General features: G+C 46.5%; 1 protein-coding gene across 1 annotated transcript in view; it reads left to right on the top strand.

Moving 5' to 3' along the window:
• The first annotated feature begins 1,286 nt into the window (after positions 1-1,286).
• LOC121860240 (protein fem-1 homolog A-like) overlaps positions 1,287-26,811 on the top strand; it is a 58,723-nt gene continuing 33,198 nt past the window's right edge. Inside the window, exon 1 of the mRNA XM_042357331.1 lies at positions 1,287-1,814. Within this exon, the coding sequence (XP_042213265.1) occupies positions 1,707-1,814 (108 nt within the window). The 5' untranslated portion in view covers positions 1,287-1,706. The remainder of the gene's footprint in view (positions 1,815-26,811) is intronic.

The raw sequence follows: 26,811 nt of genomic DNA, 5'->3' as shown, positions 1-26,811 counted from the left end.
TCGTGGGTATGTCCGCAGGTCGTGGGTATAATTACAGGACCCCGAGGTGATGGGAGAGCACCAGATAGACGTTATGGAAGGATAGGTGGATAGGGAGGGAATGGGGTGTGGTGGGGTGATAGTGGAGGGGAGGATGGGGTGTGGTGGTGGGGTGATAGTGGGAGGGAGGAAGGGGTGTGGGGTTGACTTAGGTTCAGAGTCGTGTTTCAGTGTCCAGGTAATGACCAGGTGAGATATGTGAAGCAGGTGTCGGCAGGTACTTGTCAGCATACCTGTTGAGCCACTCCTGGTGCGTCTACACACAGACATAAATCACACACACACACATACCACACAGACACACACACATACCACACAGACACACACACACATACCACACAGACACACACACGCACATACCACACAGACACACACACAGAGACACACACACACGCACATACCACACAGACACACACACACACACGCACATACCACACAGACACACACACACACATACCATACCACACACATACACACACACACACACACACACACACACACACACACACACACACACACACACACACACACACACACACACTGGCCCAAGTGTTGTAGGTTTTTGTGATCGGTCATGCTGTTGCGGGTGGCGTCTAGCTAGTTTTTGGTTGACACACTTCTTGTTTTGGTTGTCGCTTCAATAAGGTTGTGATCATTGTGTCTCCCGTGTACAGTACCAGGAGTCAGTTGTCGGCTGCTCACAGTCTCTCCCTTTTCTCTCATCATCTTATTTTCCGTCAATGTAAATCTCACGTTATCATTGTTACTCATCCTAACATTACCTACACGGGGTTTACAGAGATTTTTATTGTTAGAAAAACTTGCCCCAGTAACGCGGTGGTTGTTGTTATTGTTTTTGTGCAGTTAGTGCAGCTGTCAGGGTCGCTCATTAGGGCTTAGTTCAACACCAGTTAACTATCAAATGTTAAGCGGTAATATTATCGGGGTTTTTACTTGTGTTCTGATACCGACTCAAATGGCACTGTGATCTCCGTCCCAAGTGCTTCAGTAATACGTAGAAGGAATATTGTTGTGAGTGTGTGTTGTGGTGGTGGGTGTAGCGTCACCAACAACCAAACGTTATGTTGACAGTTGGGCGGGTGGACGTGGTGAGTGGGAGGTGCCACTTTACCTGTGTAACCCGAGACCTGTTCACCCACGCCCCCACGCCCACACCTGGTGCTGCCCGGCTGCTCCCTCTACTCTTGCCTGCCCCAGTATCTCATACGCCCAGGTGGCGTGCGGGGCAGACCCCTCGTCGTCCTCCTCCGACGCTGTCAAGTAAAATTTCGGCGTATGTTTGGGAGGTGGTGCGCTAGTGGGTCTCCAACGGGAAATTGTTCAGCGACTCTTACCACCATCAGGAGACTAGTGCGTTGGTCGTGCCGCTTTCTGGAAAGTTTGTGCGTTGTCGGGTCTCCTTGGGGGAAGTTCTTGTGGATTTGGTTTCCCCAGCAGGAGTGTTGTGTGTTGGTCGTGAGCTGTGTGGCTATGGTGTCCCCGGCGTGAATCATGTTTACGGGATCATCTGGAGGTGGAGGAGAGGGTGGTGTTAGCGCCTGTAAAAATGGTTTATAAACAGGTGAGGTTCCTGTAGAGATAATAAGTGGAGGAGGCGCTGAGAGGTGCATGTAGAAGTGGTTAATGAAGAAGTGAAGGAGGCGGTGATGGGGGTGTGTGGGAGTGTGTGGCGACGCTGGTGGGGAGATCCTCTTAGCCCTGAGTGGGGATACCTCGACCATTGCCTCTGCGCCGTGTTGGACCAGCCTCGTGAGGTGAGTGAGTCTCCCTTGTATGGTGAGGGTTACAGGAGAGAGAGAGAGAGAGAGAGAGAGAGAGAGACCATCATTGTTGTTGACCTTTCAGCTGTATATCAACAGTGTAAAATCACCGTTAGTCCGTCAGCCATCAGCAGGGGCAGCCAGTGTGTCCGTGGATGTAGTTATAATTAAGTCACCTTTAGTCTAGTTTACCCCGTGTGTACACCTGAAGGTCATAACTAATGTACTTGTTTCTCCCCTACAGGTGTGTATACGGTGCTGCTATCCTTCCTTCGTCAGGTAGGTCTTCCCAGCGAGGGCGACTTACTGTGGAGTGAAGAGGTACGCCAGACGCTGCTGTTGGCTCGTGCTGGTGTTGATTTAATATATACCTGTTTAAGACGCACATTAACCCCTTTGAGTCCTGGAGGGTTAACCCATCGTCCTCAAAGGGTTAAAGGGAGTGACTCGAGCACCGCTGTAAATATTGATGCTAAGGGTAACAGGTTGTGAACAAACATGGGGTGGAATTGACCAGACACTACGAGAAGATCATCACCAGTTATTAGACACTCGTAGGTGGTTGACGGATAGTAAACATTACAACAGAAACAATAATAATAATGCATCATGACGTCAGATGTGTCAATAATTATTAAGGTTTGAAAGCGACACCACACGCCCTTGACTGCCTGTAAGGGATATTGTGGCCACTACACTACCCCCACACCATACCACCTCCTGCCCATCACCATACCCACTCTCTCTTAAATATTAACAAACATTAAACCAGATTATAAATTATATGTTTTAACAAGTTAACACCAGCACCACCATCATCGTAATTATCAAATGGTGAACGATACATGCTGATCCTTAGGTTGCCAGTTAGTAAATAAAGAGACTGGAGGTTGTCTCGAGGGGTAGCAACACACACACACACACACGCACACACACACACACACGCACCAGTATTGTGAGGTCGTTAAGCAGTGGCAGTAAAGGTGGCCGGGCAGAATAAATAAGACAGATAGATATAAAAACAGACGGGAGCGAAGTACATGTTGGCCTTGGTGGTGGTTCCTGCTGGTGACTAACTGGCCCTGACTGGTGATTGGCCCTGGTGACTGTCTGACTGACCCTGGTGTACGATTGCCCTTATTCAGTGAGATACAGAAACGCATTAAGCTGAGGCACTTAAAGCTTTACCATAACACAAGCTGAGGCACTTACAAGCTTCCTCTACAGTTACATCACCTATTATAACAGTTAATGACTGGTGTATGGGGGGTAATTATTATTATTATTATTATTATTATTATTATTATTATTATTATTATTATTATTACTGACTGTGGAGGATCACCAGTCTAGGCTATACAGTTAGTGACAGTGACAGGTGTGTGAGGGTGAGCGAGGTGACGTGATTAAATGTCACAGCTGGCCAAAGGTCACACCTGCTTCAGCCTCACTGGTCGCTTCACTCACTTCATCTCCGTGTTCCTGGCCGAGGGTTTTGTCTCTATGTCCACCTTTATTGAGTTATGACCACGACGCAGAGAGAGAGAGGTATGTGTGTGTGTGTGTGTGTGTGTGTGTGTGTGTGTGTGTGTGTGTGTGTGTTTTGAGGGCACCGTAGTGACAGCCAAGATAAGATCACACTTCATATGTCACTTTGATCAAGAAACATCTAATGAAACCCTACATATAAGGTAGTATAATGTTTACACTATATACATATCATTGTGTGAGGTATACGAGTGTTCAGGGTCTATCATAGATCACCATCACCACCTTGTCAACGCCCTGGCCTTCACAGGTAATATACACGTTTTATTGTTAGTTGTTTGTTTAATTAATGGTGGCAGGTGTGTTAATTAATGGTGGCAGGTGTGTTAATTAAAGGTGTGGTTATTTATTAGTAGTGAAAGTTGTGTTATTTACATTAATTTACCTTGAGAGAAAACACTAATTGAATATTTATATCTCGTGTTTAATCTGTTTATTCGTTTACAATGTACCGTTTTAAGGACATGGCTTAGTGGCAGCTGGTGATCGACTGTCTCTGAGCGGGTGAGGAGACCAGGTAGGTAGGATAGGGCAGGTGGAGGAGGAACAACTGCCTGGCTGGACCATTAAAGGAAACTTGTAGCTTTATATACTGTACAGTTAAGTGGTGGAGACGGCTCTGTCCTTCTCTCCTTCCCTTCCTTCCTTCCTTCCTTACCCCCTCCCTCCCTCACCCCTCCCTCTCTTCCTCACCCCTCCCCTCCAGTGCATAATTTGTGTACCTCCTCCTCCTCCTTATCCTCTTACCCTATTATTATTATTATTATTATCATCGAGAGAGAGAGAGAGAGAGAGAGAGAGTTAGTTCAGTCAGCCTTGTAAGTTACAATATATATTTCATTCTTAACTCCTGAGTGTTGACTGTTATGGACCACAACCCGAGATGATGTGTGTTGGAGATCTCACCACCCTGGGGGAGCCGAGTGTTGGGGAGACTACTAGGATACACGTTTGTCCTCCCTCTACCCCCTTTCCCCCCTCCTCTTCTTCCCCCTTTTTTCCGAGATAGAATGTGTGTGTATGTGCAGGGGGTGAGGGGTGAGGTTTACCCCTTCCTCCCATTCCTTCTCCCTTCCTATTTCTCCTATCTCCTTCCCCTCTCCTCTTCCCCTTCCTATCCAACTTACTCTTTCTACCCCTTCCTTTCTCCTCTTCCCTTTCCACATTCCCTAATTAAATTGTACTTGGCGTCATAGGTTAGTTCAGGTCAGATAGGTTAGGTTAGGTTAGGTTAGTTCAGGTCAGGTCAGATAGCTAAGGTTAGTTTTCTTTAGGCGGGTACGTGGGGTGGTGAGGTGTGTGGGGAGGTGAGGTGAGGTGGTGTGGCAGGGAGACTGTGTGGTTGTGGCTCCGAGTTTTAAAGGTGTGGTGCTGGTGGTAGAGGAGACCCTGGTGGAGACGGAGGCGGTGAAGGAGGCAGGAAGCGGTGAAGGAGGCAGGAAGCGGTGAAGGAGGCAGAAGGCGGTGAAGGAGGCAGAAGCTACAGTGTGTCGGGGGTGGTGGACACTCGCTTGACACAGACATATCCGGAGACCTTCACACACACACACACACACACACACACCGCTGGTCCAATCACCAACCTCCATGTGAGAACTGTGGGGGTGTGGGAGGGGCCTGAGGGGGTGTGGGGGGTGGAATAAAGTCTTAGATAACTGTGTTCAGACTTTGACTCCGGGCACTCCCAGTTCACCCGGCTGTAAATGGGGAAGTGAAGGCGGTCGAGTGCAGTACCGAAGGCTTAGTATACAGTGTGCAGTCATGCCTATGGGACCCACTTTCAGCCTCCCTTAGGTTAGGTCAGGTCAGGTTAGGTTACACTAGGGCCTTGTAGTGACTAGGGCCCATTTGACCTTAGAGCCAGTTCATTAATCCACACAGCACTGGTTCCTCTATGGTTGTCCGGGAGGGTTGGATTTGTGGAGATAATCCAATTTGGTTTTGAGGAGAAAAAGTTCTGATTGTAATTTAATGGTGTGTGTGTGTGCTGTGTGTGCATGTGTGTGTGTGTATGTGTGTGTGTGTGTGTGTGTGTGTGTCAATTTATAATTCGTCACGCCAGAGCCCTCGAAGGTCATGCACGTATTGGCCCGCGTGACACCTTGCTCCAGTCATACCAGGGACGGTGTGTGTGTGTGTGTACGTACATTGTCCTTGCTGCTGTGTGGCCGTGTCGTGACTGTATAAGGACGAGGAATTTGTTTGTGAGTGTGTGTGTGTGTGTTCGTTTAGCTGTTGTCCTTGTCCTTGATATAATGCTGGAATGTCTTTCATGCCGTCCTTGGTGTGTTTATTATATGCTCTCATATAAATTACCTTAATTATCAAACCTTCATAATGTTGGGGTATTATTAAAGACAATTAATTGGGTATTTTTTTTTAATTAGTTGAGAATCTCAGTATAGGTTAGTGATGTGTGAGGATCTGTCATGTTGCCACCAGGAGGGACCTACCAACCCACCCATCCAACATACCCACCCACATATCCACTCTACCCACTACCCACCCACCAAGTCACGCCAAAGATAGATAAATTACTGTCCATCCAATAAATAGGCCATTTAGAGGGTTTTATGGCATTAAAGAGGCGTGCATAATGGTATCCCCCGGGTATAAAGGCACAGTGAGCATTTCAATAGCTTTTTTGGGAGTTAGGAACGTCTAGTGGCGTTTTTAAAGGTGCGGGATGGTAGAGGCGTCATAAAACCGGTGGTAAGGCTTAAAGGCGCAGCGTGTTAATGGGTGCTTAAGGTAGTGTGTTCAGAAGGCCAGGTGATTTGAGTGTTGGCGTAAAGGTGCAGATTGTTAACGCCATTATAACTTAGTGGAGTGTAGAGGAGGGTGATATGGTATGTTGGAAGCTTCGTAACACAGAGAGAGGGGGGGGAGAGAGAGAGAGACGTGGATAACAAGGATACAGGTAATAAACGTAATAAAAGAGGGGAGGAAGAGGGTAATGAGGGTGACCTTGGCTTGGCCTCACCTGAAGTAGGTCAGATATGCGTGGTGGTGTGATTGATATTGGGAGGGGGGAGGGGGTGGTAGGGGAAGATAAGAAATATATGGTGGGGTGGGTGCCTAAACTTCTCCTGGTCCTGCTAAATAAACTAAAAACCTGGCTAATGGTTCCACACACACACACTTGTTGACTATCAGTGTTTACATCAACCAAGCACCAGTAAAAGAACCACCTAAGTATATATATTATTATTATTTAAACAACAACAACAGATGCCTTTGTTGGTCTTTATCTCACGACCAAGAGAATAACTTAAAATATTCAAGAGTCGACAAAATGTAAACAGTAGATATTCCTCTCGATATTGTCTTGTGTTGTCAACCTGCACACGACTTACTGATCTGCCCGAGCCAGTACAGGAAAGGCGACCTAACCTAACCTTACCTCACCTCTCCCAGACTGCATTAGGGTGTTTAATCATCAGGTGGTGAAATAAGCTGGAGGGGGTCTAAGCTGGAGGGGGACTAAGCTGGAGGGGGATTAAGCTTTATGTGATTCCTTAAGTGCATGTAAACGCCGCGCAGATTAATTATATAGTAAGGGTTTTAACACAGTTGATCCGGAAGTCTTCGGTGCCCCCCCCTGTGACCTGCCTGAGGGCGTGCCGTGCTGGAGGTGGGAACGGGGGATGGGGGTGGTGATCCAAGATAATTCATGATAATTCTGAGGTTAGGCGTGGTGGTGTTTGAAATGGGCGTGAGGGGGCGTGGTGGTGTATGAAATGGGCGTGAGGGGGCGTGGTGGTGTATGAAAAATGACGCGGGGTTGTATAAGGTGGGGGCGTGATGGCACATAAGGCATTGGCGTGGGGATGCTTATGGGCGTGGTGGTAGACTGACAGACACATGAGGGACCTGGCCCTGACTGGTGCCTCGACGCCAGGATAACGGGAGACTCCTTCACCTTATTCTGCAGTCCTTCCCCCGCCCCGCCCTTGGGTCCTTGGGCCTCGACCTCTTGACCTGCAGGGCTTGAAGGAAGTGAATTGATTGGAAATATCTCCCTCCCTTTCTCCCTCTCTCTCTCTCCCTTTCTTTCATCTCCTATTCTCTCTCTCTCTCCCTTTCTTTCATCTCCTATTCTCCCTCTCTCTCCCTTATCTTCCTTATCTCCTTTTCTCCCCCTCTCTCTCCCTTATCTTCCTTATCTCCTTTTCTCCCCCTCTCTCTCCCTTATCTCCCTTATCTCCCTTTCTCCCCCTCTCTCACCCTCCCTTATCTCCCCACCTCCCCCTCGTCTCTTCCCCCACCCTCCGTCATTAGCCATCCCTAGGGGAGGTGGGAGGAAGGATGGGGATTAGCGTGTGTCAGGGCAGGTCAGTTGGTGATCCCTTCCTCCCCAAAAGGTCACCTGTTTGACGTCATTGGTGCCTTGGGGGGAGAGAAGAGAAAAGATCAATGACCAGCCACGTTCATTCACCACCACCACCTTCTCTCCCTCCCTCCCTCCCCCTCTCTCTTCTCCCTCTCTTGTGACGTCACGCCGAGGGAGGGGGTGAGGGAGAGAGAGAGCCTTTAGTAGGACTGTTCTAGCTGACGTCTTAGACTCTTTCCAGGCTTCGAGAAAAGAGTATTGGGCGTATATACGAGTACATACATACATACATACATACATACATACATACATACATACATACATACATACATATGGATACACACAGACAGACAGACTTGTTATTTTTATCATTAATATTATGACCCCTGACCCCCGTGACCTACTTAGTGGTACCCAGGATTGTCTGTCACCATCACTAGAACAGTTCAAGTATAATGGTGATTAGATAATGGTGATTAAGGTCACAGTGGTATGTAATTAACCTGTGTTTGACCCTTCTTCTTTCATAATGCCCTGGAGTCTTATTAGTAATGAATTGTTTGGTTAAGTGATCATAGAAATGCGTATATTTAATTTTATCAACGAATTAGATTAACTAGTAACACTCCTTGGGGTGGGGTTAGGTTAGGTTAGGTTGGACTTTGTTTGGTTAGGTTAGGTTGTGGGGCTTAAACAGAGAATGACGACATACGCATTGCTTAGAAGTATATTATTATTATTATTATTATTATTATTATTATTATTATTATTGTGTGTTATACTCATCAGATCTTCCTATATTTCGAGCCCTGACCTATTTTCCTAGCAACTGACTATATTGAATCAACACTTTGAGTCACTGACCTGTTTTCTCGGGGAGATCTGCCAAAGGTATCTTAAGGGCGAGTTCATGATGTAAATAGGTGACCGTAAAGTCGATTGGGCTTTCTGACGTCACGCTTGTTAGGGGGTGGTGGGTGGGGGTACACGCAAACAGTCACACAAACACACACACGAACAGTCTCACACAAACACACACACTTAGTCACAAACACTCTCTCTCTCTCTCTCATATACCAGGTGAAACACACACACACACACACACACACACACACACACCTGATCTGACAAACATGTTGAAAACTTGTTATTAAAGAGAGAAAAAAACATGGGTTTCTTCCAGACTCTTAATTAAAAAAACACCACCTCTTCACAAACACCAATCTCATCTGTTTGTGTTTTTCTTCTATAGTAAAACAAGACTATTTCCTCTTGTTTTTTTTTGCAGGGGCGTAAGGGGTGTGTGTTTGTTTTGTGGTGTTTTATTATTATTATTATTATTATTATTATTATTATTATTATTATTATTATTATTATTATTATTATTATTATTATTGTGTGTAAAGTTCAGGTTATTTTCTTTAGATTTCGAGGTTCCATTTATTTTATTTTTTTGTTTTTTATTTGTTAGTAATTATGCGCCACTAGCGGTATGGTGGGTTAATGAGCCACTAGCGGTATGGTGGGTTAATGAGCCACTAGCGGTATGGTGGGTTAATGCCACTAGCGGTATGGTGGGTTAATGCCACTAGCGGTATGGTGGGTTAATGAGCCACTAGCGGTATGGTGGGTTAATGAGCCACTAGCGGTATGGTGGGTTAATGGCCACTAGCGGTATGGTGGGTTAATGAGCCCACTAGCGATGCGGCCCACTAGCGGTATGGTGGGTTAATGAGCCATAGCGGTATGGTGGGTTAATGAGCCACTAGCGGTATGGTGGGTTAATGAGCCACTAGCGGTATGGTGGGTTAATGCGCCACTAGCGGTATGGTGGGTTAATGCGCCACTAGCGGTATGGTGGGTTAATGAGCCACTAGCGGTATGGTGGGTTAATGAGCCACTAGCGGTATGGTGGTTACTACGCCACTAGCGGTAATGGTGGGTTAATGTGCCACTGGCGGTATGCGTATGGTGGGTTAATGAGCCACTAGCGGTATGGTGGGTTAATGAGCCACTAGCGGTATGGTGGGTTAATGAGCTAGCCTTATGGTGGGTTAATGAGCCACTAGCGGTATGGTGGGTTAATGCGCCACTAGCGGTATGGTGGGTTAATGAGCCACTAGCGGTATGGTGGGTTAATGTAGCGGTATAATGCGCCACTAGCGGTATGGTGGGTTAATGAGCCACTAGCGGTATGGTGGGGTTAATGAGCCACTAGCGGTATGGTGGGTTAATGAGCCACTAGCGGTATGGTGGGTTAATGAGCCACTAGCGGTATGGTGGGTTAATGCGCCACTAGCGGTATGGTGGGTTAATGAGCCACTAGCGGTATGGTTAATGAGCCACTAGCGGTTAATGAGCCACTAGCGGTATGGTGGGTTAATGCGCCACTAGCGGTATGGTGGGTTAATGAGCCACTAGCGGTATGGTGGGTTAATGAGCCACTAGCGGTATGGTGGGTTAATGAGCCACTAGCGGTATGGTGGGTTAATGAGCCACTAGCGGTAGCGGTGGGTTAATGAGCCACTAGCGGTATGGGTTACTAGCGGTATGGCGCCACTAGCGGTATGGTGGGTTAATGAGCCACTAGCGGTATGGCGGTATGGTGGGTTAATGAGCCACTAGCGGTATGGTGGGTTAATGAGCCACTAGCGGTATGGTGGGTTAATGAGCCACTAGCGGTATGGTGGGTTAATGAGCCACTAGCGGTATGGTGGTTAATGAGCCACTAGCGGTATGGTGGGTTAATGAGCCACTGGCGGTATGGTGGGTTAATGAGCCACTAGCGGTATGGTGGGTTAATGAGCCACTAGCGGTATGGTGGTTAATGCCACTAGCGGTATGGTGGGTTAATGAGCCACTAGCGGTATGGTGGGTTAATGACTAGCCAATGAGCCACTAGCGGTATGGTGGGTTAATGAGCCACTAGCGGTATGGTGGGTTAATGAGCCACTAGCGGTATGGTGGGTTAATGAGCCACTAGCGGTATGGTGGGTTAATGAGCCACTAGCGGTATGGTGGGTTAATGAGCCACTAGCGGTATGGTGGGTTAATGAGCCACTAGCGGTATGGTGGGTTAATGAGCCACTAGCGGTATGGTGGTTAATGAGCCACTAGCGGTATGGTGGTTAATGAGCCACTAGCGGTATGGTGGGTTAATGAGCCACTAGCGGTAATGGTGGGTTAATGAGCCACTAGCGGTATGGTGGGTTAATGAGCCACTAGCGGTATGGTGGGTTAATGAGCCACTAGCGGTATGGTGGGTTAATGAGCCACTATGGTGGTAATGGCCACTAGCGGTATAATGAAATGAGCCACTAGCGGTATGGTGGGTTAATGAGCCACTAGCGGTATGGTGGGTTAATGAGCCACTAGCGGTATGGTGGGTTAATGAGCAACTAGGTATGGTGGGTTATGAGCCACTAGCGGTATGGTGGGTTAATGAGCCACTAGCGGTATGGTGGGTTAATGAGCCACTAGCGGTATGTGGGTTAATGAGCCACTAGCGGTATGGTGGGTTTGAGCCACATGGTATGGTGGGTTAGAGCCACTAGCGGTATGGTGGGTTAATGCGCCACTAGCGGTATGGTGGGTTAATGAGCCACTAGGGTATGGGTGGGTTAATGAGCCACTAGCGGTATGGTGGGTTAATGAGCCACTAGCGGTATGGTGGGTTAATGAGCCACTAGCGGTATGGTGGGTTAATGAGCCACTAGCGGTATGGTGGGTTAATGAGCCACTAGCGGTATGGTGGGTTAATGAGCCACTAGCGGTATGGTGGGTTAATGATGTGGTTGACGGGGTGATTGATCTGAGATTTTATTGTTGTTGTTATTTCATCTTGGTTTTTGTTTATTCTTGTTCTTGTTCTTTTTTTATTTCTTTTCACTTTTCCAACTCGGTCTGGGAGCCTAACCTACACCCAACCCATGTTAGGGATGTCCCAGGAGTGTCCAGGGAATAATGTCCCCACAACTGTACACAAATGTCCGTCTGTAAGTCAGTCCGTGTTAAACTTACCACAGTGTAAAGTCTTGTTTGGCAGATACCCGAGTTAAGCCACACTGTTGGAGGTCAGGGAGTATGTATCGTGTTGCATACTTGTTCTGTCTGTCTGTCTCTGCACGTGATCAAATTCTTCCTAAATACTTTGCCTGTGTGTGTGTGTGTGTGTGTGTGTGTGACAGTGTGATGGGCTCTGAGTCCTATCCTATTCAAGGGGCTGAGACATCTTCCTCCACTCTCTTCCCCACTCTCTTCCCCACTCTCTTCCCCTCCCTTCTGACCTCTACCTCTCCGTCGTTTCCCTCCTCTTTCCTTTACCCTCTTTTTATCTTCCTCCCTCCCTCCTCCTCCCTCCTCCCTCACCCCTCTCCACCTCCCTCCCCTCCTACCCCTCTCCCACCTCCCTCTCCCCCTCTCCCCCCCTCTCACCACCGCCACATATCAACTAGTAATTATTATACATTTTTATCCAGGTGAATTTTTTGTATTTACTTTTGTTTGAAATATGTTGTTTGCCTCAATGTGTATAATACTGTATTAAGGGCTGGAGTACTGTGTTGGGGGAGGGAGTGTGTGTGATGTGAGAGTTAAAATGAGAAGGGGAAGAGGGAGGGATGGGGAGTAGGGAAGAGGAGGTAACAGGGGAGGGGAGGTAACAGGGGAGGGGGTAGATGGTAGGGAAGGGGGTGAGAGGGAGGGATGGGGAGTAGGGAAGAGGGAGGTAACGGGAGAGGGAAGGGATGGGGAGTAGGGAAGAGGGAGGTAACAGGGAGGGGGAGATAGATGGAGGAAGGGGTGAGAGGGAGGGATGGGGAGTAGGGAAGAGGGAGGTAACAGGGGAGAGGAAGGATGGGGAGAGAGAAGAGGAGGTACAGGGGAGGGGGATAGATGGTAGGAAGGTGGGAAAATAATTGTCATTCACTCCTCTTTCTCCCTTCCCTCCCCCCTCACCCCCTCTCCCTCACCCTCGCCATTACACAAGGTTAACATTGATTGTTCTTCTCCCCCCTTCCCACACACGTGCCTCCTCTCCCCTTCCCTCCTCTCCTCTTCCCTTGCACCGTATTACCTCCCTTCTCTCTTCTCTCTTTCCCTCATTTTCCCATCTCTCTTTTTTTCTATCTCTATATATACTCCTGTTTTTACCCTCTCTCTCTCTCTCTCTCTCTCTCTCATAGCCGTAGTGTGTAGCGGAAACCTGATGTAGCAACTTTTGGTATATTTAACGTCTTCTGCTACACTCGTTTACCTTCTGTGCTGGTTCAGTTGTTAGCGCTACTGTTGTGTCGAGAATCTACAGTATCTGAGTCCAAGGCTCGAGAGAGAGTCAATGATGATGTGGTTTGCTCAAGGTACTACTTAAGCTGACAAGGTTGTTAAAGTACCGTTCATTAAGTAGTAGTTTTAGGTGATTCAATAGGTCAGGGTTGTTAAGTATCGTTTATTAAGTAGTAGTTTTAGGTGATTCAATAGGTCAGGGTTGTTAAGTATCGTTTATTAAGTAGTAGTTTTAGGTACAGATATTAGCGGAGGTACAGGTACATTATGGCGTTTTTACCTGTAATTCACCTGTGCGTTGTTAACTAATTTACACACATAAAGGTGGACTGCAGGTTAAATAGGGTCCACCCAGTTTTAATTGGCTTTAACCTATCCTGAAGTAGCCTAACCATTAGATTTTTTTTTGGGGTGGGTTAGGTTAGGTTGGGTTAGGTTAGGGTTGGGCTGGGTTGGGTTGCTGGGTTGGGTTGTTGGGTTGGGTTGGGTTGGTGTTGGGTTGGGTTGGGTTGGTAGGTTAGGTTGGGTAGGTTGTGGTTAGGGTTGGGTTGTTTTTATGATAGTCTGGGTAGTGTTAAGGTGTTTGGTTAGGTTGTTAGGTTAGGGTAGGTTAGGTTAGGTTGGGTTGGGTTGGGTTAGGTTAGGTTGTTAGGTTAGTTAGGTTAGGTTAGGTTGGGTTGTGTTGGGTTGGGTTGGGTTAGGTTAGGTTGTCTTTATGATAGTCTGGGTAGTGTTAAGGTGTTTGGTTAGGTTAGGTTAGGTTAGGTTAGGTTGGGTTAGGTTGGGTTGGGTTGGGTTAGTAGGTTAGGTTAGGGGGTTAGGTTAGGTTGTGGGTTGGGTTAGGTTAGGTTGTCTATGATAGTCTGGAGTGTTAAGGTGTTTGGTTAGGTTAGGTTAGGTTAGTTTGGGTTGGTAGGTTAGGTTGGTGCTGGGTTAGGTTAGGTTGTCTTTATGATAGTCTGGGTAGTGTTAAGGTGTTTGGTTGGGTTAGTTGGGTTAGGGTTGGTGGGTTAGGTTAGTTAGGTTAGGTTAGGGGTTGTAGGTTAGGGTGGGTTGGGTTGGGTTAGGTTAGGTTGTCTATGATAGTCTGGGTAGTGTTAAGGTGTTTGGGTTAGGTTAGGTTAGGTTAGGTTAGGTTAGTTAGGTTGGGTTGGGTGGGTTGGGTTGAGGTTAGGTTGTCTTTATGATAGTCTGGAGTGTTAAGGTGTTTGGTTAGGTTAGGTTGTAGGTTAAGTTAGGTTGTCTTTATGATAGTCTGGAGTGTTAAGGTGTTTGGTTAGGTAGGTTAGGTTAGATTGGTTAGGTTAGGTTAGGAGGTTAGGTTGTTAGGGTTGTCTTTATGATAGTCTGGGTAGTGTTAAGGTGTTCTAGGTTAGGTTAGGTTGGGTTAGGTTAGGTTAGGTTAGGTTAGGTTAGGTTAGGTTAGGTTAGGTTAGGTTAGGTTAAGTTAGGTTGTCTTTATGATAGTCTGGGTAGTGTTAAGGTGTTTGGTTTAGTTTTGAGGGGATAATTAAATTAACCTCATTGATGCATAATTTAACCTTTTGTTTTTAATCTTGTGTTTGTGTTTTTTTGTTCCAAGTTAATAATTTTGTGTTTGTTGTGTTAATTATGTATGAAGTGATATTAGATTCTCGTTTGATTAGGTTGTTTACATGTAGACAATTGAAGGTGTTTGGACAGGTAAGGAGAGTGAGGCAGGTAATTAGTTAGTTAGTTAACAATAGAGCAGGTAAAATCAGGTGGAAATTTAGTGTCATGTCGCCTGCTAGACAATGGATGGGTGACCTTGTGTGTGTGTCGTGCTGGCCAGTGGGAAAGTGGCGCCCCTTGGCAACTCACACCAGAGGACGCGGTGTTTTTATGCCTCCCTCCATTATCGCTTCGTTTATATATATCTGCTTGTTTGAAGGTTAACTTTGCCACGACAGTTATTCCCGCGTTTAGAATATTACCTTTTTTAATGGGAGTTCACAGGGTAATTAACTAGAGTGTTTGAGTGTTTATACGTCACGCAAAAATTGGGAGAATGTTGACTACCGTTGATAAGCTCAGATGGTGTGTGTGTGTGTGTGTGTGTAATAATAATAATAATAATAATAATAATAATTAACGGTTTATTGAAAGAGCTTGGCAGCCAGAAGGCTGAAAATATACAGTTACATATTTGGGGAATGGGTTACGAATTACAAATAATATACAAGTAACATAAGTGACACAAATAAGACATATAATAACTAGATGGGGAAAAGCTCAAACTACAGTTCATTTCAACATAGTGACAGTGTAAGGAGCAGTGTTTACTGGGAGTGAATACACTGATTTATTACAAGTTATTGATAATTTTTACAATGGTGGGGGTGTGTGTGTGTGTATGTGTGTGTGTGTGTGTGTGTGTGTGTGTGTGTGTGTGAACAGCAGCAGCAGCGGTGAGTTTGTTTACATCAAGGCCACGGCAGAGTTAGTGAATTAATCCTCTTGTCCGTTTAAGTGTTGTGTTGTTCCTGTGATCACGTCTAATTATGTTACTTCAATGTGTGGTTGTCGGCTTCTAGGTGTGGTGATTGTCTCTTATGACTGTGTTCTGGGTTCAGTCCCCGGCCCGTGTCAGGTTGAGAAGAGGGTTTGAGTTATCCAGTGTGACCCTACTAAAACATCACCCCCCTGGTACTCTAACGACGTACTCTTATCACTGAACAATGACGTAACAAGGAACAGATAACCGCCAGAACAGTTAGTAAGTTGAATAAAATAGTTTTTTTTCAGTCCCCCATGTTTGGTATTTGACCCAATAACGACCGTAATGAAGGTACACATAAGGCCGAGTTTAATATCACTGGGTCGAATACTGAAGTGACGATGAATTGGTGTTACGAGAATAGAATAAAATTAATACAAGAAAAGTCAATATATCTCTACCTCTCTCCTTTAGTTGGGGGTGGGGGGTGGAGGTGAGGATGGGGCGAGAGACGAGGGGGTGGAGGTGAGGGGTGGAGGGAGGGGGTGGAGGTGAGGGGGTGAGGAGAGGGTGGAGGTGAGGGGAGGGAGGTGAGGGGGTGGGGGGAGTAGAGATGAGGGGTGGAGGTGAGGGGTGGAGGTGAGGGGGTGGAGGTGAGGGGATGGAGGTGAGGGGGTGGATGTGGGGGTGGAGGTGAGGGGTGAGGGGGGGGGGTGGAGGTGAGGGGGTGGAGGTGATATCATGAGAACAAACAGGTGATAAGTTATCGATGGAATATCAAGTCTACAACAGCATTAAAAAAAAGAGCTTGAATCCCTAGTTTGATTTACCAGTAGCTGTCCTCTTGACTACATGCAGAAAAGGTTAGTGAATCAGTTCATTACACACAAGACCAGGGAGGTGTTTGAGTGGTAGTTGTTGTAAGAAATGTCTAGTTGTTTTCTCTCAATGGTAACTGAGGAGGTGTTGGTTATGGAAGAGTTGTGGTGGTGGTGAGTCTCTCTCTCTCTCTCTCTCTCTCTCTCTCTCTCTCTCTCTCATTAAAGTTTCCCATAAATGGTTAATTCTCAAAAGTTATATTGGTTAAATTTTTTCTTCTTTTAGTTGTTGTTGTTGTTGTTGTTGTTTGGGTTGACCTGAGCTGCGACGGGACGGCTGTGGATGTAATGGCGCCAGTAACACTCCGAGACTAGATTGCCTTACGTGTGCTTTTGAAGATTACGGTCCTCTGGGGTGATACTGTGTTGGGGGGGGGGGGGGGCCTGATATGATCTTAATGTAATGGAGAGTGTGTGTGTGTGTTAAAGAGCTGGAGAGTTAAAGAGAGTTATATAACACTTGAAGATGCAGGTTTTTCTTCTTTTATCAATAGTTACAAGGTGAGGTGTTACGTAATACCTCAAGTGCCTTTCCCACTGATAACTTACATACCTGTGGTGATAATAATAGTTTAAGTAATAGTAATGATAATGATAATAATTGAAATAATAATAATAATAATAATAATAACAATAAAATAATAGCCTCAATAATTATGTGTTTGTTCACCTGTTTGTCAGTTGGGTAATGGTATGTGTTTGTTTTTGCTCATGTATATTTGTGTGTGCTTGGCAGGGTATCTGTGTGTGTCAGTGGTGTCGTGGTCTGTACAAATCTTGGCAGCACCTGGAGAAAGCACCTGTATGTATATTTGAGTAGAAAGATTTTATAACCTTTTAATAGTAAATTCTGATCAAGTGTCTTAATATTGATAAAAGTATTTGTTGACATCATTCTTGTGTTTATGAGTTGTGTACGACCATCAGATTGTTGTTGTCACCTGTCTGTCTGTCTGTCTGTCTGTCTGTCTGTCTCTGTCTGTCTGTCACACGATGGATAAATTCTCCTCAGCTTAAGTTTATCCAAGTGTATTAAGAAAAGGTTGGTTGATGTAGGTTAGGTGTGGTTAGGTTAGTGTAGGTTAAGGTTAGGTGCATTAGGTTAAGGTTAGGTATATTATCGTACAGCAGTTTGTTTTGATTGATGTTAGAGGTGATTTGTAGAGCCTCGACATAACTGAGGAGGACACACACACACACACACCTCTCTCTCTCTCTCTCTCTCTCTCTCTCTCTCTCTCTCTCTCTCTCTCTCTCTCTCTCTCTCCTTCTGCCTCTTCTATCCTGACTGGGTGTACTAGATCTGAATGACGTCACATTTAAAGAGGACAAGAATAACAAATAATAACAACAACACTGTATAACGGACACAGAATACACTCAACCTTTGGTGTGTTGTAAGTGTGACCCTATTCTTACAGGGCAGCCCCCCCCGCTGGCAAGTGTAAATTAAATTGATAGTTGTGGAAAGTGTTAATGGGGTTTAATTAGAGGCTGTTTTAGACAGTCTGTTCTACACCTAACCTAACCTAACCTAACCTAACCCTAACCTAACCTAACCCTAGCCTAGCCTACCCCTACCCTACCCTAACTAGCCTACCCTACCCTAACCTAGCCTAACCTAACCAAGCCTAACCTAACCTCAGTGGCCCGAGGTTATTGTTTAGATGGTCCCTATAGTTTTAATAGGTCCCTGTACTAATCGGCCCATCACTCTTCTTTTCGTAAAGTTTAATAATAGGTATTTGACGTATAAGGCAACAAAAGGTAATTTAGAAAACACTGGGAAATGTGAAACAGGTGTGTGTGTGTGTGTGTGTGTGTGTGTGTGTGTGTGTGTGTGTGTGTGTGTGTGTGTGTGTGTGTGTGTGTGTGTGTGTGTGTGTGTGTGTGTGTGTGGGGTGAGGGATAATGGTGAGAGGTGAGGAGGGTGATAGGGTGAGGTAAAGTGAGTTGGTGGCCTTGTGTGTGTCTGTCTGTCTGTAGGGAGAGAGAGAGAGAGAGGAGAGGGCCATCAGCTGACTTTGACCTCATGTAACCTCCCCCCCCCTCCACCTCCACCACCTCTCACCCCCCAGGTTTCGAACAGGTGATCCGACGACCCTGAAGAAGGAATATGAAGGAGAGAAGGAGGAAGAATTGGAGGAGAAGGAACGGGAGGAGGAAAAAGAATGGAAACAGAGTTGAACATCATATGAGTCAGGGAGGTCAGGAGTGGTGAAGGGACACACACACACGAGAAACACTCTTGGGGAGGTACATTATATCAGCTGTGTTAACAAGGGAGGAAGGAGGTGCTTGGAGGCCTTACTACTCAAGGTATCACTCTCGTCTGCCTCACCACCACTACCTTGTCTTCCTCATCCTGGGGTTACCTTCACTCAGCGCCTTCAGGAGTCCTGGCGGCGGTGGTAGGAACAACAACAATGGTCACCGTCGCATGTGGGTGTAATGGGACGATCAGCTGTTGCTTCAGTGTCCTTGTGTCAGAGGAAGCACCAGGGGCAGCACAAGTAGGAGATCTAGCAGAGGAAGCACCTGGGTCAGTATTACCAACGACAGCACAAACGTAGCACAAGCAGCAAAAACAGTATTACCAACAGCAGCACAAGTAGGAGAAGGATTGAATTGTATTGAAACAGTTTATTTAGCCAGAAAAACACAGATACAGAGTGGATAATAATAACAATATTAACATGGCTGAGCCAGTTGAGAACCTGAGCTCTGTTTTGGGCACCTGATATATACTATACATTATCTCAAGGAAGTATTATGTAACATTTAGTAACATCTGGAATAGTGCAATAGCATGGTGGTAATAAGAGCATCTCATAATAATGTGACCATGGTTATCACTTCAATATTTATTTATTTATTTTATTTATTTATTATTTTATTTTTTATTTTTTTATGTATATTTTAAGTATATATACTGTATATATTACAGTGGAATTTAAATACATAAGTATAATGGGGGAGCAATACAATAATGTACACTCACAACAAAAAGTGTCGGTGCATCCTGTAGTGTGAACAATTTGAGACCAGTGACGATAGGTATTGGGAAAGGCGAGTTGTTCCAGCCGTATGTTGGCAGCCCTGTTTGTCAGCCATATGGCAACAATTAGTGGAGGGGGTTAGGAGGATACACTTACCAACCTTCCCGACATATCACAGTGTATACGTATCGTTTCGGAACTCGTCGATCTCACCCTGCACCGATACTTTTTGGTGCGAGTGTACAGTAATAAGGTTGAACAAGAGGACAGAGCTGTCAGGATTATGATTAGTTGGCAAATATGTTTATTGCAATGGTAATTACTTATCTATTTACATGATAATTTCCGATAAAACGGTTTTGATGGTACAATACAAACAGGTACTGTAAATATAGTAGGTGTTACAAGAAATATTAATACTTAGACAATAGATATTTTTAAGAGATGATTTAAAGGCGTGGCAGGAGCAGTATTAGTAGCAGCAGTAGGCGTGGTAGAAAGAGTGTTTTGCTCTGTAGCCTTGATGACAACAGCAGGTGTGGTCATGCAAGGGCGGCAACTGCATCATCAACCCCCCTCAGGTAGCCACGACACAGCTGCAGAAGACTTGTACGAGAGAGAGAGAGAGAGAGAGAGAGAGAGAGAGAGAGAGAGAGAGAGAGACGAACACAGGAAGTGGAAATTCAGTGTATATACATTTTTAAGAGACAAACATCAGACGATATAACAGACACACATTAGAACAGGATCGACGACTGTGAGGAGGTGGTAGCGGGGCAGCTATTGTCTTGTGGCTGATCAAAGGAACCTGCTGCTGGGTCCCAACCTAACCATTGTGTGTGGCCAGTAGGTGTGCTAAATGAATCCCAATCCAATTCAGATGATTAGGTTAGATTGGGGATTATTAAGTCTTGTGATGTTGTTGTAGTCTTCCTCCTCCTCCTCCTCCTTCTTTTCCTACTCCTCCTCCTCTTCCTACTCCTCCTCCTCTTCCTACTCCTCCTCCTCTTCCTGCTCCTCCTCTGCTGGTGTCGCCTGTGCTATGCTTGGACGCCACCACCGCACTGCTGTGAGTTGCTTTGGCCCTTTCCCAACACCACTACCACCATCACCACCACTCACCCCTGCATAATCTGTCCTACCACCACTTTAACCACCATCCTACCTAGAGATACATCATGTCCTCTTACCACCACTACCACCATCCATGCCTGCATAATCTGTCCTCCTACCACCATCCATGCCTGCATAATCTGAGCACCTACCCCCACTACTACTACCACCACCACCATCCACGCCTGCATACTGTCCTCCTACCAGCACCACCACCATCCACTCCTGCATACTGTCCTCCTACCAGCACTACCACCATCTACTCCTGCATACTGTCCTCCTACCAGCACTACCACCATCCACTCCTGCATACTGTCCTCCTACTACCACCACCACCATCCACTCCTGCATACTGTCCTCCTACCAGCACCACCACCATCCTCTCCTGCATAATCTGTCACCACTATAACCACTCAGACACACACATCACCTGCCCTACACCCACACGTCATGCATACAACACGCATTCCTCTCCTCACTTGTCACAGTCAGCCACACACCACACCACACCTAGGGGAAGTATGTGTGTGTGTGTGCGTTTCGTTATCTCACAGGGATCTGGAGGCTCTGCTAGTGGATTTTCCCACGGGTGGAGGGTTGCTCTACCCCATCCCCGACCCCTCACTCCCTTCCAATTCCCCCTTCCTGTCGCCGCCTCCCCCTTCCTCCTCTCCCCCGACACACTGTTTCTAGTCTCATATCTTTAAATATATAGGAAACCTGACCTCGTTTCACTGACCCTTCCTGATTCCCTGATCTGCCTTGTCGGGGCGCCGGTGGTAGAGCGGTACCGTTCTTGCCTCGCAAGCGAGATGTCAAGGGTTCGATTCCCGAGCCGGTGGAAAGTTGTTTGGATAAACTTCCCAGCCCCCATTGGTCCCTGTTCACCTAGCAGTAATGTAGGTACCTGTTGTAAATCGAAAAGTTGCGAATTCGTATTCAGGGAAAGTTGCTGGAGCTTCCAATAACTTGACATAAAACCTATGACTCTTCAGGCTTCTACGCCCTTGACAAAAAAAAAAACCTATGACCCCTCAGGCTTCTACACCCGTAACTCATGAGACATAAAGGCAAGCATGAACTTAGCATGCTTCCCAGTTGGGAGCTGTAAACGCTTCTGCGCTTCACCTTACACAGGATGTGGGGGAGGTGAAAAAAAATCGGCCTTGTCCTCTCCCCTCCTAGTCCCCCTGACCTCTCCAACCATTATGAATTGATGACCTGTGCTGACCTAAGTACTTTATTCTATTTACCTATTCTTGATCTTTGACCCATCAGAACTCAAGACTATACATCCAACCCCTGAACTTTGACCTGTGACCTTTATATGACCCGACCCTCCATGTTTCTTTACGCCATTTACCTTTGTCTACCCAGCAGTACTTGGGGACCTGGATGTTAATCGACTTGCGGATCTTATTCTGGGGTAATGGTTAGCCAGTGCAGTTGGCGAGTAGTCCGGTCTTCTCGGACTATTCCTTGACATTGGGTCATGCAACTCGTTAACTCAGAGTGTGGTTGTTGTGTTGGCGACAGCTTCTACACCTTAAACAAATTCACTCCTAGGTGGCCCTTGGGCCGGCCATCTCGTACACGAGGGGCAACCATTATTATATTATCGTGACCTGTGATCTTTGACCTACCATAGTGTTTCACCTGTTATGACCCTGCTGACTCACACTTGACCCTAGATTCCCATATTCATCGTGACCTGTGACTCATTAGCCCGACACCTGACCTTTGAAGCTCCCTGACCCCTGACCCACTGTGACCCGCCTCACCTTGATCTCCTCTCCATTTACGACAGACTCCTCACCCCCCCTCCTACCTTCCTCCTTCCCTCACTTCCTCCCTCCCTTCCTTCCTTCACCCCTCCCTTCTTTCCTCTCTACCATCTCTCCTTTCCATCCCTCTCATTCTTCTCCGTGTCCCCCCTCCCCCCACTCATCACGGTACGAAGCTCACCTACCATATATAGTACAGCAACTAATTCATATTTATTACCTGGTCGTGTACAAGAGGTTTATGTTGTGTTCAAGAGAAAAGATTTAATATCGTCTGGTCTCAAGTGTGTCATACCTCCGTGTCTGTTCCGGGTGTAAATGTTACTTAAGGAGCATTATTATTATTATTATTATTATTATTATTATTATTATTATTATTATTATTATTATTTGTTATTATTATTAGTATTTTTATTATTATTATTATTATTATTATTATTATTATTATTATTATTATTATTATTATTATTATACTCGGTTAATACTTAATTGATACTTATTAATTACTTTTGTTAGTTGGATTACGTTGTGACACTTATATTAGTATTGATAAGTAACGTACGTAACTAGCATAGTGGTGTGTGTGTGTGTGTGTGTGTGTGACACCTAGTGAGTTGCAGTGGAGGTCCATCATCCACCCCACCCCCTCCCCCCCTGCCTCCCTCTTTCCCTCCCTCCTTCCCTCCCTCCTTATCCTTCATTCCTATTGTCCTTTCTTCTCTCTTCTTTTCATTCTCCCTTGCTTTCTGCCTACCTCACTTTCCCTTTCTTCTTATTCCACCTTTCCTCCCTTCTTTCCCTCGTCTACCCCACAATCTCTCCTTCACCTCAATGTATTCCCTTAGTTTCCTCCTCCTCTTTCTATCTTCCTCTTCCTATCACCCTCCTCCTCCTCCTCCTCCACCTCCACCACCTTACTTTAATGTCACCATGAAAACGCCTCTTAATTTCCACTGCCTAAGACGGTCAAGTGCGCAACAGGAATGGACTGACGGATGCGAGTGTGGGCGTAGCTGTGGGCGTGGGAGGGGGACGTCCGTGTGTGTGTGAATTGAATTGAATTGTGTGGGGGGGTGTGCGTGTGAGTGTGGTGTGTGTGTGTGTGAGAGGGAGGGAGGGAGAGGGTGCCTAGGTAGAAGCAATGACTGGGTGTGGATGACGTTATATGGTTACCTGTGTTGGTGTCTCTTCGTCTGTCTGTTAGTGACAATGGGAGCGAGTCACATTTTGCAGTCCTGCCTTCCTTACCTTCCCTTACCTTACCTATCCTTCCTTGTCCTGCCATGCCCTACCCTCTCAATCCTTACCCTGTCTTTCTATCCCTCCTTCATTTACTTCCTTTTATTTCCTGCACTCCTCTTCCTTCTTTCCCTTCAACCTTACTCTTCCTTCTTTCCTGCATGTTTCCATCATCCCTGCCTGCCTGCCACCCTGCCAGCCTGCCAGATTGACTGCCTGCCTGCCTTCGTGGTGGAGGCGATCAATGCACCACTGCAGTGTTTGTAGTTCTCGACCCCTCCTTCCCTCCACTACCCTCCCTCCCTCCACTACCCTCCCTCCCTCCACTACCCTCCCTCCCTCCACTACCCTCCCTCCCTCCACTACCCTCCCTCCCTCCCTCCACTACCCTCCCCTCTTCCCCTACCCTCTCCCTCCTCCCACTACCCCTCCTCCCCTCCTTCCCTACCCTCCCTCCCTCCTTCACTACCTCCCTCCTTCCCACTACCCTCCCCTCTTCCACCTCCTCCCTCCCCTCCCTACCCTCCCCTCTTCTACCCTCCCTCCCTCCTTCCCACTACCCTCCCTCCCTTCTTCTCCCTCTTCCACTACCCTCCCTCCCCTCCCTCCACTACCTCCCTCCCCTCCCTACCCTCCTCCTTCCCTCCCCTCCCTGTTCCTACTCTTCCCCCTCCCTCCCTCCCTCCACTACCCTCCCTCCCTCCTCTACCCTCCCTCCTGTCAACAATAGTGCTTTTTTATTCTCTCATCTCCTCTCTTTTTGACTCGTGTATCTTCCTCCCTCTCATCATCCTTCCCCCTCTCCTCCCCTCCCCCCTCCTTGTCAACACTTCTTCCCTCCAGTCTCTCATTTCCTGTGTTACTCAAGTCACCCCGCCAGTCAGACCTTCGTTTTCTTACGGCTTTTCACTTGTTTTATTTACTGTGTGTGTGTGTGTGTGTGTGTGTGTGTGTGTGTGTGTGTGTGTGTGTGTGTGTGTGTAGAAGTTTGTATTGTGGTGGTGTATGACTGTACAGTATATGAAGTCGAATGGGATTTGAGGCTAACTGTATTTTCTTCTTTTACAGGTGAGGGAGGACGAACCAATGGAGTGTGTCGGAGAGGGTGAGTGTGTCGGAGAGTGGAGTGTGTCGGAAGGGTAGTGTGTGAGTGTGCCGGAGAGGGGAGTGTGAGGTATGTCAGGAGGGAGAATGTACTGCCACCCTGTCATGACCCTGGTAACCCCTCCCTTCCTAGTCCTCTGTCTCCTAGTCCTTGCCAACACCCTATATCAAGTCCCCTGCTAACACCCTGTCAAGTCCCCAGCCAACACCCTGCTCAAGTCCCCAGCCAACACCTGTCAAGTCCCCCAGCCAACACCCTGTCAAGTCCCCCCAGCCAACACCCTCAGTCCCCCCAGCCATCACCCTGTCAGTCCCCAGCCATCACCCTGTCAAGTCCCCCTGCCATCACCCTGTCAGAGTCCCCTGCCAGCAACACCCTGTCAAGTCCCCCTGCCAACACCTCTGGACCATTCAGTCCTCTTCGGGGCCAAAGGAGGATTTTTATTTTTCTTGTGTTCACTTGAAAACGATCGCGGCGACCTTGGACTGCCGGCCTCCAAGTTGTAGTTCCTCACACTATTTCATGCTGTCTCACACTGCCTCATACTGTCTCACACTGCCTCATGCTGTCTCACACTGTCTCATGCTGCCTCACACTGTCTCATGCTGCCTCACACACCTCATACCACCTCATCACCAACACAAGTTATGGCCTCGTACTACTCATTCTGTAAGGAGTTGGTTTATGAAGGTGAATAATGGTAGTCGTTTGTGGTACCTAATTGGGTTGTTAAGACTGTAGTGATAGTTAAATAACCAGCGGTATTTACCTATTGGAAAAACAACAACCCAATCCATCTTTACAACTGTCTCGTTATTAAGTTGTTAAGGACGATTGTATTGGTAGTAATTAGGATTAATTGGACATTTAACACCATAATGCTAGTAATTAGTGACAAATGGATAGTTAGAAAGTTAGTTATGGTATTACTAGTAATTGGGTATTTTTGAAAGCTTGTCATTAGTAATGTGTTAGTTAATTGTGGTTCTATAATGGTCGTAAATGGTATAGTTATGGGGTAGTAAAGATAATGATAGTAATTTAAGAAGATGGGTAGTTTAAATCCTTTATTATTGTAACACTGATAATTAGGTAATTAGTGATCGTTTGTTAGTTGCAAAACTTAATTTGTGGTTGATGGTAATGTTGGTAGTTTCAGGGCACAGCGGTGTTAGTAGTTAACAATAATTGGCAGTTAAGGGTTTATAAGGGTAGTTACTGATGATGATAAACAGTGATTAAGTCTTGAAGCAGTTCTCGTAGTATGTAAACTGCAGGTGTACCCAGGCACGAGTTTACTCCTGAGTGGCTCCAGGTAGACCTAAGGTAGACTCCCAGACTGTGGTTTACCATTAACATGCTCCAGGTAGACCTCAGGTAGACTCCCAGACTGTGGTTTACCATTAACATGCTCCAGGTAGACCTCAGGTAGACTCCCAGACTGTGGTTTACCATTAACATGCTCCAGGTAGACCTCAGGTAGACTCCCAGACTGTGGTTTACCATTAACATGCTCCAGGTAGACCTAAGGTAGACTCCCAGACTGTGGTTTACCATTACCATGCTCCAGGTAGACTCCCAGACTGTGGTTTACCATTAACATGCTCCAGGTAGACTCCCAGACTGTGGTTTACCATTAACATGCTCCAGGTAGACTCCCAGACTGTGGTTTACCATTAACATTACCCCAGGTAGACCTCAGGTAGACTCCCAGACTGTGGTTTACCATTAACATATACTCCAGAGTAGACCTCAGGTAGACTCCCAGACTGTGGTTTACCATTAACATACTCAGGTAGACTCCCAGACTGGTTTACCATTAACATGCTCCAGGTAGACTCCCCAGACTGTGGTTTTACCATTAACATGCCCCAGTGAGCCTCAGGTAGACTCCCCAGGCTGGTTTACCATTAACATGCTCAGGTAGACCTGGGTAGACTCCCCAGACTGTGGTTACCATTAACATCTCCAGGTAGACTCCAGACTGTGGTTTACCATTAACATGCTCCAGGTAGACCTCAGGTAGACTCCCAGACTGTGGTTTACCATTAACATGCTCCAGGTAGACCTCAGGTAGACTCCCAGACTGTGGTTTACCATTAACATGCTCCAGGTAGACCTCAGGTAGACTCCCAGACTGTGGTTTACCATTAACATGCTCCAGGTGTTCTGTGCGTTGGTCAGTGAATAAACAATGAAAGTGTTGAAGGTTAACTAAGTGTGTGTTGTAACGTCATCTATGTAAACTGTG

The sequence above is a fragment of the Homarus americanus genome, unplaced genomic scaffold, assembly GCF_018991925.1.
Source record: "Homarus americanus isolate GMGI-L3 unplaced genomic scaffold, GMGI_Hamer_2.0 scaffold12094, whole genome shotgun sequence".
NCBI classification, from domain to species: Eukaryota; Metazoa; Arthropoda; class Malacostraca; order Decapoda; family Nephropidae; genus Homarus; species Homarus americanus.
This window is presented reverse-complemented; position numbering and strand designations above follow the sequence as displayed.